The sequence below is a fragment of the Ursus maritimus genome, unplaced genomic scaffold (assembly GCF_017311325.1).
Source record: "Ursus maritimus isolate PB19 unplaced genomic scaffold, ASM1731132v1 scaffold_4, whole genome shotgun sequence".
NCBI classification, from domain to species: Eukaryota; Metazoa; Chordata; class Mammalia; order Carnivora; family Ursidae; genus Ursus; species Ursus maritimus.
The window spans coordinates 55911493-55924324 of NW_024426552.1; the positions used below are offsets into that span (position 1 = coordinate 55911493).

At 45.6% G+C, this 12832-nt stretch overlaps 1 protein-coding gene across 2 annotated transcripts in view; it reads left to right on the plus strand.

Moving 5' to 3' along the window:
• TMPRSS7 (transmembrane serine protease 7) overlaps positions 1-12035 on the plus strand; it is a 30823-nt gene extending 18788 nt beyond the window's left edge. For both annotated transcript variants that reach the window (XM_008706596.1, XM_040621226.1), the window contains 7 exons: positions 1475-1582; positions 3877-3987; positions 4787-4903; positions 5806-5977; positions 8043-8311; positions 9885-10021; positions 11865-12035. In XM_008706596.1, the coding sequence (XP_008704818.1) occupies positions 1475-1582; positions 3877-3987; positions 4787-4903; positions 5806-5977; positions 8043-8311; positions 9885-10021; positions 11865-12035 (1085 nt within the window). The remainder of the gene's footprint in view (positions 1-1474; positions 1583-3876; positions 3988-4786; positions 4904-5805; positions 5978-8042; positions 8312-9884; positions 10022-11864) is intronic.
• Positions 12036-12832: the final 797 nt, after the last annotated feature.

Genomic DNA, 12832 nt, shown 5'->3' on the forward strand with positions numbered 1-12832 from the left:
GCAAAGAGAGTTCAACATCAGCCCTCAGAATGTTGCACTCCACACTGAGAACCACAGGGACAGTGGCCGGGAACTGGTCGGCAGTGTTTGAGGGAAGTCTTTAGAGCTGAAGAGAATAGATATTGACTCAGGAAATTCTCAACCCATTTTAAAAGGGAAAAAGTAAGGGTTAACCCCTTGGGAGCCCATGAGGTTAAGGCTTGAGAGGAAGCTCATTTAGAACCTTCTTTGCCCATATACCTGCTTCTTGATCTGAAATATTGTAGTTCTGAATCTCAGAACATTACAATTTCCAGCAAGAATACCAGGTAAATAGTGAGCCATCTTCTTTTCAATTGCTTTTTCAAACCGTGAATATTTTCTCGAAACTCACCCTCTCCATCGTGTGCCAGTGAGATAGCGGTTGACCTGACCATGCGTTTTCCCCCATTCTTTGGCACAAGGGAGCATCTTAGTCTGTTCCGACTACTCTAACTAAATACCACAGACTGGGTAGCTTATAAAGAGCAGGAATTTATTTCTCACAGTTCTGGAGGCTGGATGTCTGAGATCAGGGTGCCAGCATGGTCAGGTGAGGGCTCTCTCTGGGTCGCAGGCTTCTTGTATGCTCACGTGGTGGAAGTGGGTGAGGGGGCTCTGCGGGACCTCTTTTATAAAGGCATCGATCTTATTCCTGAGGCCTCTGCCGTCATCACTTAATTCCCTCCCTAAGGCCCGTCTTCCTAACATCATCACATTGGGCACTAAGATTTCAACATACGAATTTGTGGGGACCGCAAATATGCAGACCATAACAACGAAGAAGGATTTATTATTTCTAATGTATTGGCGATAAGCCCAGGATTTGTGATTCAAGATCAGGCAGGGAATGGATCTTTGCCGAGCAGCCTGATTGAAGCGACTGGGAGGCAGAAGACAGGAGTCCTGAGTTTTGAGGCCAGTCGCTAATCTCTCTAGGTCCGAGTGTCTAAGATCAGTGGTTACTGGTGTATTTGGAGACAGAGATCACTTGATAATGTAATTAAAAGCACAGACTCCTCAGAACAGTGCATCCGATCATATAGGATTCAGAGACACTGGAAGGCCATCTGTAATTCCCCGAGGAGTCTAAAGACTGCACGCCAAGTCTGCTGGACTCTCTGAAGTGTATTCTAGTTTTCACTTTCTCCGAGCCAGTGACAAAGCCGGATTGCTGAGTGAAAAATGGAGATCGTAGAAGTCTGACTACACATGTGAGCTGGATGCGTTATCCCCTCAGAGCCTCTGGTGGATTAGTTTACTTTCTCTGTTCTCCTAAATTCACCTTTTTTGTCTTTCAGTTATCACCTGTAGCTCGATTTGCTGGAGAAATTGTATAATTAGTATCGCTACATTGCCAGCTCCTTAAGCACCTAATGCTTCATAGTTCTTTGTTCATGTGGTCTGGTGACTTTTAGGGACTCGCACAAGACTTCCTGTGTTTTATTGTCTCTAGCCTGTCCTGCTGGATCTTTTCGATGCTCCTCGGGCTTGTGTGTCCCTCAGGCCCAGCGATGTGATGGAGTGAATGACTGCTTTGACGAAAGTGACGAACTTTTCTGTGGTGGGTATTCAAGTTGTACTATGGCTTTCTTACGAATAAGTAACTTCTCAAGGCCATTGTTGCTTCTGGTGTATATCCTGGGCCTTTGCAGCTGTTATCTATTGCTGCATAACAAGTTACCCCAAAACTCAGTGGCTGACAACTGTCATGTATTCTGGACCATGCATCCATGGGTTGTTTGAGATCTGACTCATCTAGGCTGGCCTCAGCTGGGTGGCTCTGCTTTAAGCAGTAGGTCCTCCTAAGCTTGCTTCTTTCCTGTTTGGGGTCAGGTCTACTGTTCGTGGCTCTTTTTCTCATTGAACTAGTGGGCTGGCCATGGCAGTGGTAGAAGCAAAGGATGGGTGAGCAAAACCACGTGGTTCCTCTTAAGTTCTGGGCTTGGAGCTGCCACACCATCACTTACATCATATTCCTCCAGTCCAAGTGCGTCCTAGAACTAAGGCCAAGGTCAAGGGGCAGGAAGCTTATCCGGCACACTTCGGGGCCATGGCGAGGGCGGAGATGTATAATACTACCACAGGGAGTGAGGATCGGTGGCTAGTAATTCAATGACCCACAGTCCTCAACTAACAATCCTATTTTAAAGCACAGATCTTTCATCTAGGGAGCAGCCCAGATCTGCAGAGAAGTCGACTCTTTCAGCACAGTCGTTCATGGCACACAGGTGTTGTGAAGGGAGAATTATTACTATCACCTGTATAGTCTGCAGCAACGTCACAGCTGCAGCGACTAAGGAGCAGGGTATTGGACATTCCTATTTTGGACAGAGATTCTCTCTCTTGGTTTTTCATTACTATTTGCACATCATTCCTGAGTCTACCTCCTGTTTCAGAGAGAAACATGGGGAGGATAGTTCACCAGACCTTGTGACACCTTTGACAACACTTTCTCCTAAAGGTCCAGAGTTTAATTCAAATACAATTGCGATGGTGAAGCTATTTAATTTCTTTCATATTCTTGGAGAAAAAGTACAGTTAATGTAACTATGAAAAGCTTATATTCATGAAAAATAACCTATGGCCCTACACATTTATTTATTTATTTATTTAGACCAAACAAAATAAAACTCCCTTAACTTAGGGCTCGTTGACCTTTTCAATCTACAGGGTTTTCTGTTGCTTAAAAAAAATAAATGCTGGCCATTATATAGTGGGCGAGGTTGCTGGTATGTTTTACGTTATTATCATGCCCTGTTACAATGCTCCAAACAGAAATGATTATTGTTACTTCATAAGCAGGACTGTTTTTGGTAATCATTATTTCTCATTGTGCCGTTTTGGAAACTATTCTCTGGGAGTCAGCTAGGTACATCCAGAAGCTCAATGAGCATTTCAGGGCAGTGATGTCCTTCCCCCTATCCCCGGCCCCTAACAACAGATGCCACTGAAAACACGAGAGCAGGTAACAAAAATGATCACTTTTCACAAAACCAGAAATGCCTAAGGAATCATACCTCCCAAGACTGTTTGCTATTATCACTGTGCCTGTCCTGTCACTTGTCCAAAGGCAATTCATGAAGATGTTCCAAAGAAGAAAAATTGTGATAATTTACAATGGTGTTTCTTAATCCAGGAAGTGGATCACCCACGACAAAATCACTTTAAAGAGAGTTTTCTTTATACGCAGATTAAGATAAGCCTGTTGTCCTTTAAGATCTCACAGCTGTTAATCTATTCAACAAAACCTTAGTGAGCACCTACTGTGTAGTCAGGGGCCTGAAGTACAAAGATGAATAAGACAAAATCCTCAATGTAAGGACACTCCCTCTTTGTTTAGCAAGGCAGACAAGTTCAATTTTAAGTATTTAGTTATTTAATTTTTTTTTTTTTTTTTTTGGAGAGAGAGTGAGAGAGGAGGGGCAGAAAGAGAGAGAATCTTAAGCAGTCTCCATGCCCTGAGACGATGACCTGAGCCGAAATCAAGAGTTAGAGTGGAATGGACTGAGTCACCCAGGCGCCCCAGACAAGTTTAATTTAGATAACAGCTTATCATTTTTATTTTCCTTAAAAGAAAATCTCCCAATGCATTTAATTGTCATTAAGTAAACAAATTGCCAGACTTGAAGGCATTTAGGCAAAAGCAAAAACCAGACCTGAGAAACTCAGAGCACTAGGAATTACAGCCAAGCTGCAGCCTCCGCTTGTCTCACGCAGGTGTCAGGTTTGAGGAAAACACACTTTTTATTTGATGTAAGTCATCTTAACCGTTTGCACCATTAGAGGGGCACTGCTGGTTCTCAGAGGCCTGCTGATGTCTCAGGCTCATGAGCTTTCTGTCTGTTCTCATTCTAGTGACTCTTAAGCCTGCCTGCAATGCCAGCTCCTTCAGGCAGCACGGCCGTCTGGTCTGTGACGGCTTCAGGGACTGTGAGGACGGCCAGGACGAGCAGAACTGCACTCAAAGTGAGGGCGAGTCCTCTGCACGCTGCTGCGCTTCCTGTACACTCTGCTAAGTCGGAACTGAAATACCCCTGGGGGCTCAGGGCAATGGACTTGCTCCAGTTTTCCCTAGACTCACCCAGTTTTAGCACTGAAAATCCCAGTTCCCTGGAATCCTCTTGGCCCCAGGCAAAACGGGACAGTTGGTCACTGAGTGTGCGTGTTGAGTGTGCGTGTGTGTGTGTGTGTGTGTGTGTGTGAATACTGGAAGATTTCCATTGCTTATTTGCTTTTAATGCTGCTCGAGAGTAAAGGGTGCTGAGGACGTGATGTAGCAGGACTTGCCAGATACCGTGATGTTCTATTCCAGCCCCTGCAGAAACGCAGACTGTTGGAGTGCTGAGCAAACGTGCTGTGATTCACAAAGGCTGCCCATTTTCTCCATAATGCGATGAAAGGACTGAATATGGTATTGATCTTTGCTCAAAATTGTCTTGGAGAACAGGACAAAATAATTAATAGCAAAGAGGCCACGGCCTAAAGCCACCGATATGGCCAACTGCTTTGAATCTCACCTCTAGTGGAAGAAAGGAGGGGCCATCAGATTGATTGTCAACAGGTGCACCTGCCTACCTTCCGATGGCTCTGCTGAGGTGAGGGGACTGGTCCCCATGGGCTTGCTTCGTCGCCCTCTGCCGTGTTTCCCAGAGCAGCAAATACCCATGCCACGGCTACACCATCCTTGGAAGATGGGAGTTGAGTGTCATTCCCTCGAGTCTGTTTCTGGGCAGGAAAAACTCTTCCCTCTTTTGTTCTTTTTTAGGCATTCCGTGTAACGACAGGACTTTTAAGTGTGGCAATGATATTTGCTTTAGGAAACAAAATGCACAGTGTGATGGGACCGTGGACTGCCCAGATGGAAGTGATGAAGAAGGCTGCAGTGAGTACATTCCTTCCGGCTCCCTGTATTCCTTCCTCGGTTTCCACGTGTTCATTTTCATTCCCTTCTTGGAGTACATCCCCCTGGCAAAAGTTGGGGTCCAGGGAAGAATAATAAATATTGGCGAACTGCATCTGAAATGGTTTCTCAGAATTAAAAACTCTGGAGAGGATTCTGTCTGCTTCCTTGATAACAAGCATGAAAGCATCAGGTGTTCCTAATGAGAACTTTCACTTTCTGGTAACTCTAATCAAGGGAGAAGTTCCTAAGTAAAAAGTCCACAAGAAAAGAAACAGATACTGGAACACCGTGGGTGACTATTATTTAGGCCTTATGTTATCATTGATACCAAGTGCAGCTTCTTTCTTTAGTGACCCCCTGAGGACTGTAATCTGCCCTAGGTTAATATGTCGTCTCTAACTGGCCAGCTGGCAACGTGGTAGTAATGAATCCTTATCGGTACAGTTTGCCCTGGAAAATAATTGTTCTGATAACTAGTTTTTCTTAATAGGTTTTCATTTGTCTTGGGCTTAGAAATTCTCTCCCGAATGCTTTCTCTCAAATCAGCAAGCCTCCAAAGACACACTCAATTCTGTTGCATTTGGAACGAATCTTTCCTCTCTTATAGTCTAAGCCCCACGGCTACTGCTCGTGGGGGAGTAGGGCAGCCGTTGCTTACATGTCCCCTCCTCCTTGAATCAATGTGCTTTATTGTATGGAGACTGTGTGTCCCTCCTGTTCTCAGGAGGGAGTGGCTTGGGGGCGCCTTTTCTCTAGATAAGCAAGAGGTTTCAATTTGCTTGCCTGGTGCCTCGGGTCCCAATGCAGCTGGAAATGTGACTTAATTTCCAGTGTTTCTTCCAAGTCTGCTTTTAAATCACGTGGCTCTTCCTTTCCTGAAGGCTGCAGCAGGGGCTCCTCCACCCTCCACCGCATCATTGGGGGCACCGACACCCAGGAAGGGGGTTGGCCATGGCAAGTCAGCCTCCACTTTGTCGGATCCGCTTACTGTGCAGCCTCGGTCATCTCCAGCGAGTGGCTTCTTTCTGCGGCCCACTGTTTCCATGGAAACAGGTAGGGCCTCCCAGGTCTTGCTCTAGGATGGCACGCTGTCTGACCCCAGACCGGACATCTGCCCTCAAGTTGTGGAGCGGAGCTGCCCTCTGGGAACGTCCGAGCAATTTAAATGGTGTGGTCTGCGTGTGTGTGTGTGTGTGTGTGTGTGTGTGTGAGTGTGTGAGTGTGTGTGTGTGTGTGTGTGTGTGTGTGTGTGTGTGTGTGTGAAGAATGGGCACTGGACTTCTAGTTAGAGTGGAAGGGTAATGATTCTGCACCCAGTTTCCAAAGTGGTGGTTGGGGGGAGGGTTCCCACACCACCAGGCAGCTCTGACACGAGTTGAGTGCCCCGCAGTTGAACTCCATTCTGACCCTGTCTGCCTGCACATAGCATCAGATAAAGCAGGTGAGGGGCTCAAACCCGCAAGACTGTCCCTCCTCCCTCCTCAGACACAGTTGTAAGTCCATGCTGTCACCATAGTTCTGGCTCAACAGCTATAGATTGGAGGTTCCAACCATCCCTTCCTGGGGTTCAATTAACTTGCTAGAGCAGTTCACAGAGCTCAGAAAAACAGTTTACTTTCCAGATCACTGGTTTATCATCAAAGGGTATAACTCAGGAACAAGCGGAGGGAAGAGAAGCACAAGGCAGGGTTTGAGGAAAGGGGGAGAAGCTGTCATGCCCGCTGCAGAACCCTGTCCTTTTGGGGTTTACGGAGGCTTCATTGCACAGGCATGATTGATTAAATCATTGGTGTTGGCGGTGGATTCAACCTCCAGCCCCTCTCCCCTCCTCAGAGGTCAGTGAGTGGGACTGGATCGCAACCCTCCAATCACATAGTTGGTTCTCCGGCCACCTGCTTACGTGGGGTCCAAAAGTCACTCATTAACATAACAGCATAACAAAAACAGCTGTGTGGCTCTATTCACTTGGGAAACTCCAAGGGCTTTAAGAGCTTTGTCAGAAATGAGATAAAGATCAAATACATATTTCTTATTATAAATCACATTCTCATGGAGGTGGATCATGCAAAGGTCCATTATTAGGGTTGGCGTTGGAAGGGCTCGGACTGCCTTTACCAGTGGGATTATTATGGGGCAGATGCTTTTCCAGCTAAGAGTGAAAAGGAAGCTTAGAACAAATAACCTCACTGAACTGTAACCTTATTTGGAATCTTCTTTTGGAAATTACAGAATTCACGTTTATGACTCAAATGGCTATGCTTCTCTTTGATCGTTAGTCTTTTACACTGTGACACCGCTCCAAGTACTATGTTAGCTGTACTAATCCCCCAGGGTCCCCGGTGCCACCCGTGAGATGTCAGCTGAGCAGATTCGGGGCCCCACTCTTTGACTCTGTCCTTATTTTTCTTGCAAACCTTTCGCAATCTCTTCACCCCACTAGAACAGGGCTGCTGTGTAGCCTCACATGGAGATGGCAAGACCCTCAGTGATTCTGTGCAAGGCCACAGGGGTCAGAAGTAGAGTTCTGGGAGGGCCGACAGAGAGTTGGGCCCCTGTGAATGGTCATGCTTGAGCAGTTGTGGCCGTGATCTTTCAGGCTTCTGGTAGATGACGAGAAGGAATTTCATCAATTCCTCCTTATCACACTTTGATTTCTAACCTCTCTTGGGAGTCATATCATTTGAATTTGGCAAAAGGATTCCCAGACCACTGTCCTGCCGGCCCTGTCTGTCCCCATCAAATGCCAATGTCGGCATGAATAGGAAGAATGTAACAAAAGAATTCAGTCACATTCTTGACCTGTGTGTGGTTCACGAGATAGCAGGGCCAACAGAATTTCCAGCAGTTCTTTAGGATGGGGGAGCGAATTTTCTGGAACATAGCTACCATGCACCACCCCTGCTATACCTTCATCTCTGGTTTTACTAGGAGAAAAGGGAGGCTCAGAAAAGTTGTGGTTTTTGCCATGTCAGTGGACAGAGCCAAGGACTACCACAGGAACTAGAATGCAGGCCTCCTTCCCTCAGCCCTCAGCTGTCTGCAGAGGGCCTGTGTCCAAACCCTGGATGGTTCTTCAGACCCTGGCCACTGACTTCATGCTTCCTTCCTTTTCTGCCAGGTTGTCAGACCCCACGCCGTGGACTGCTCACCTTGGGATGTATGTGCAGGGGAATGCCAAGTTCATCTCCCCGGTGAAAAGAATTGTGGTCCATGAGTACTACAACAGTCAGACCTTTGACTATGATATTGCCTTGCTAGAGCTCAGTACGGCCTGGCCCGAGACCCTGAAACAGCTCATTCAGCCAATATGCATTCCTCCTGCTGGCCAGAAAGTGCGCAGTGGGGAGAAGTGCTGGGTAACTGGCTGGGGGCGAAGGCACGAAGCAGGTGTGTGAATGAGTGAATGGTCATGCCCTCCCCCTCCAGAGAATACTAACTTGCACTGACGTAGTGCTTTGGGGTTCACAGGGTTTTTGTGAATGATCTCATTTGAGCTTCCTGATAATTCAAAGAAGTAGAATGGAGGAAAGTGTTATTATTCCTATTTATGATGTAATTATTCCTATTATGATGTTCTTCCCTCACCCAAAAGAAGAAAGACCCAGTTCATAATGGGAGGCAGGCGGGGGGAGGGGGTCTATGAGCAAGGCAAGATTGGATAGACAGTATGGGCCCTTTTCAAACTTTGCTAGGTTTTTCACTATAGAAGAGCAATTCCTTTTTACCTTTAGGTTACCTTCACCCAAAGAAGTGATTCCTTTTCTTAAAGAAGAGGATACCCGCCCCCCACATACACCCTATTGTGTCAAGTCACAGGCAACTGTCTGGAGGCTTATGCAAGTATGTCTGTCATGAGGGCAACCCGCCAGGCAGAAGGGCTGAAAGCCAGCCTGCCCTTAGCTCCCCAGACTGCAGATTCAGGCCCGAGGGTTCCATCAGCCTAGAATCAGACGGCCCAGAGGGGATGCCTCTTTACAATCCCTTCACCCTAGCTGGCATCTCTGTCATTATGCGCAAAGGTCAGAGTGGTAGGGAAGTCCCTACATCTGCTCTGTTGAGGTTTTTCATGGTCCAGGGTTCAAGGTTGATTCTGAATATGCAGTGAGGGGAAGCGGCCACAGCTTTGTGAGGACCACCCCGGAGCTGATGCTTCCCTTCGTCTCCCACCCGCATCTCAGATTCCCGTGCAGCCCTTTCCAAGGGTTTAGGACAGAAGCATTTTCTGCAAACCTTGAATCTTACCCTTGGCCTCGTTTTGACACTCTCTAAAGATTCCTTGCGGGCAGCTTCTCCAGGGCTCACTGCTGGCATGTAGTTAATGCCATCACAGTGGCCTGCTGGGATCTCAGGACCCTAATGAGGGAGGATGGCTCCCGGCTCCAACACCTGTAACCTATCAGGACTGTTCTCGGGGCTTTAATTATATTATCCGGTATCACAGGAGGGAAGAGACTATTCAACCAGCTTATCATGAGACATTTCTTTATAAGCATGAGTGTGAGTGTATTTATTTTTCTGCATCATTTTAGCCAGACAGGATAAAAAGGAAGTGAAAGGGCTACAACAAAACTGTTATGTTTTTATGGTTCCCAGGACTCTCCCATATATCAGATTATGCTGCTCCATTTAAGGAGCAGGCCTCTCGACTCGTAAGTATTGGTAACTGTTGGGATTCACAGTGCTACCGGCCGCAGGAAGTACGTAGTGAAGGATTACGGCTCAGTGGCTCTGATGATTGAGTCAGACCTTGGGTCTGGATCCTGCTCTGTTACCTGTGAGCTGCCATCGGGCACTCCCTCTAACCTCCTCGGCTTCTAGTTCTTCACCAGCAAAATGGGGATTATAAAAGAATTTACATTAAAAATTGTTCTGAGGATAAGGAGATAATGTGAGTAGATGGTCTGATAGCCTGAATGAGCGTAATGGTTACCATGATTTCTACTTGCAATGTGTTTTCCAGACAATAAAGGCTCCCCTGTTTTGCAGCAAGCGGAGGTGGAGCTCATTGATCAAACCCTCTGTGTTTCCACCTATGGAATCATCACCTCGAGGATGCTCTGCGCAGGGGTCATGTCAGGCAAGAGAGATGCTTGCCGGGTAAGTCATCGCACCTTTCCCTTGCCAAGATGTTATGCTTTCCATACATGCTTTCATGTTTAACTCGTGCAACACTGCGAAATAACTGGGACAGGTATTTCCCTTAATTCAGATATTAATTATAATCTAATTGTCTAAGACCAGGGAAAGGTGATTAAATAATTAGGTCTATAAAACTCAGTTTTCTGGTTACCATGTATTTTCCTCCAACATTTAGAAAATGAGGCTGCGATTTATCATTCTGCCATGATTTAATCTCTTATAGCCCAAAACTAAAGAACAAAGCAGCTCTCTCTCTCTCTCTCTCTCTCTCACACACACACACACACACACACACACACACACACACACACTGTCTTAGGATGGCTAGCAGCCCCTTCCCTTCTGAGATATCAGGGTTTTATTAACTTGCTCCTTTGATGCATAGGCTGGGGGAGGGAGAGGGGGCTGGGAGAGGTGACAGAGCACTCATTCGTATGCCTCTGGTCAGGCCTCCTGACAGTGGTCAAGTTGGAGTTCGTCTTCGCGGGGACATTTCTAAGTCTCAGATTCCAATCTATGCAGATAGCTCTATGATTGCCAAAAAGTGAACAGATGATTTAGAGGATGAAGAGGGCAGTGGGAGCTGTTCCTCCATCTCTCCGCAACATTAGGCACTATGCCACAAAAACTCATCTTACTAGATGATGGATTTTATCTTCTGAGCCCCTATTTTGTGGCAAGCACTGTGCTAGATGCGTTAGGTAAATTCATTCAAGTCTTTCTTTCACGCCCATTTTACAGAAGAGGAAACTGGGATACAGAGAGGGTAAGCAAATTACCCAAGGTCACACAGCTAGTAAGTAAATACCTGAGCTGGAATGTGAACCCTTATCTGTCTAATGCTAAAGCTGCTGTGTTTTGGCTGCTTCCTGAGGCTAATCAGTTCTAGGGCCCTGTTCCCCCAAAGCCACCAAAGTTTACAGGTCAACTTAGACTTAGTAGGGCTGGTGTGGAGATAACTGAAATAGAGAGTCCAGTTTCTCTACCAGTCAGAATTCACCTAATCAGGTTTGGAGTTGGGGGGTGGGACTCAGGGGCAAATTCAGAATTTTTTTTTATCTTTGCCTCTAGCTAAGTTGCAGCTTTACCTATCCTCCAAACTAGAAGAATAAAGCCCAGATGTTATAATTTAGAGGATGGATACTGTAGGAACTATGTTTACACTTTGAATTATTTTCGTCTTTGCTTTGTGGAGTTGAGATATCAGAAGGGACTCTCAAACGAGGGTGGTATGTCCCCTGACGGCCGTGGGCCAGTGAGCCGTAGGGGTTGCCACGGTTGTGGGTCTTCATCGTTCATTGTCAGAATCCCGAGCCAACCCACCCGCTGACTTTGCATGGCCCAGAGGCAGGGGTCAGCTTTCCAAGATAACCCTGGCTCCTGAGGTTGTTGTCAGGGCTAAATGACCCAAAATAGTGCTTGGCAGACAGCTCCCGCTAAATAAATGTTAGCCTCTGTTATTGCTACTACTACTATGGCTACCTCCACTACTAATGAGGTTTGTTCTTTGTTTGGGGGGTGTGAGAGTTGTTTCCCCTACAAGAATATTCTAAAGATATTCTTGGCCTAAGGAATTACATTTCTTGTGACAAATGCAGCTTTTTGATTTTAGGAAGAATAATTCTAAAATGACATTAGAAGTTTCACAGTATTTCCTGACCCTTCTCCAAACTACATAATAATTAGCCAAGTGAAAACTTTCCAGAACGGGAGTTTTGATACAATCCATTAGACACATTAGTGATAAAATTGAGGATCACTGGAGAAAGGTACTTCCTGCTTACATTATCTTCTTGTGTAGGGAGATTCGGGTGGACCTTTATCTTGTCGAAGAAAAAGTGATGGAAAATGGATTTTGACTGGCATCGTTAGCTGGGGATATGGATGCGGAAGACCAAACTTTCCTGGTGTTTACACAAGAGTGTCAAACTTTGTTCCCTGGATTCATAAATATGTCCCTTCTCTTTTGTAAAAGTACAGATAGGAGTTTTGACTATGATTTCTGTGATACATTCTTTAAAAAAGAAAGCAGTAATTATCCATAAAAGGAGACCCAATTTTTTTCTTCTGTAAATTTCAGATTGCTTACATTTGGTATTTTTTGAAAGACAGAGAAATTAATATGTATTTTATCCCATGAAAAGTTGCCTCAAGGATAGAGTTGTATTCATTCTTAAGCATCAAGGGGCCATTGATTCAGAAACGGAGGAAACCTAAAGTAATGTCATGAATCAAGACTCTAAAATAAGATAAGAAATGGGTGAGGTGCTCAGGAATCCATTCTTTTTTTTTTTTTTAAAGATTTTATTTATTTATTTGACAGAGATAGAGACAGCCAGCGAGAGAGGGAACACAAGCAGGGAGAGTGGGAGAGGAAGAAGCAGGCTCATAGCAGAGGAGCCTGATGTGGGGCTCGATCCCATAACGCCGGGATCACGCCCTGAGCCGAAGGCAGACGCTTAACCGCTGTGCCACCCAGGCGCCCCTTAGGAATCCATTCTTAAAGTTATGTTTCTATTCAAGGTACAGATGTTTATAAGGATTTAGGCAAATCTGATGTATTAAAATAAAAAATTCCATTAAAAATGCCTGATTTCAGTGTTCTAATAAAAGTAAATGCACAAAAATGTCTCTTTCATAAATGCAAATGAACCCAAGCTCAGTTATTGACAAAGGTAGTACCTCTGTTGTTGGTTTCTAATCCAATTTTGTCTAAGCACATAACAGACTTTCTTCAGCCGTGGCACAGGGTAATATTATGTACGGAGG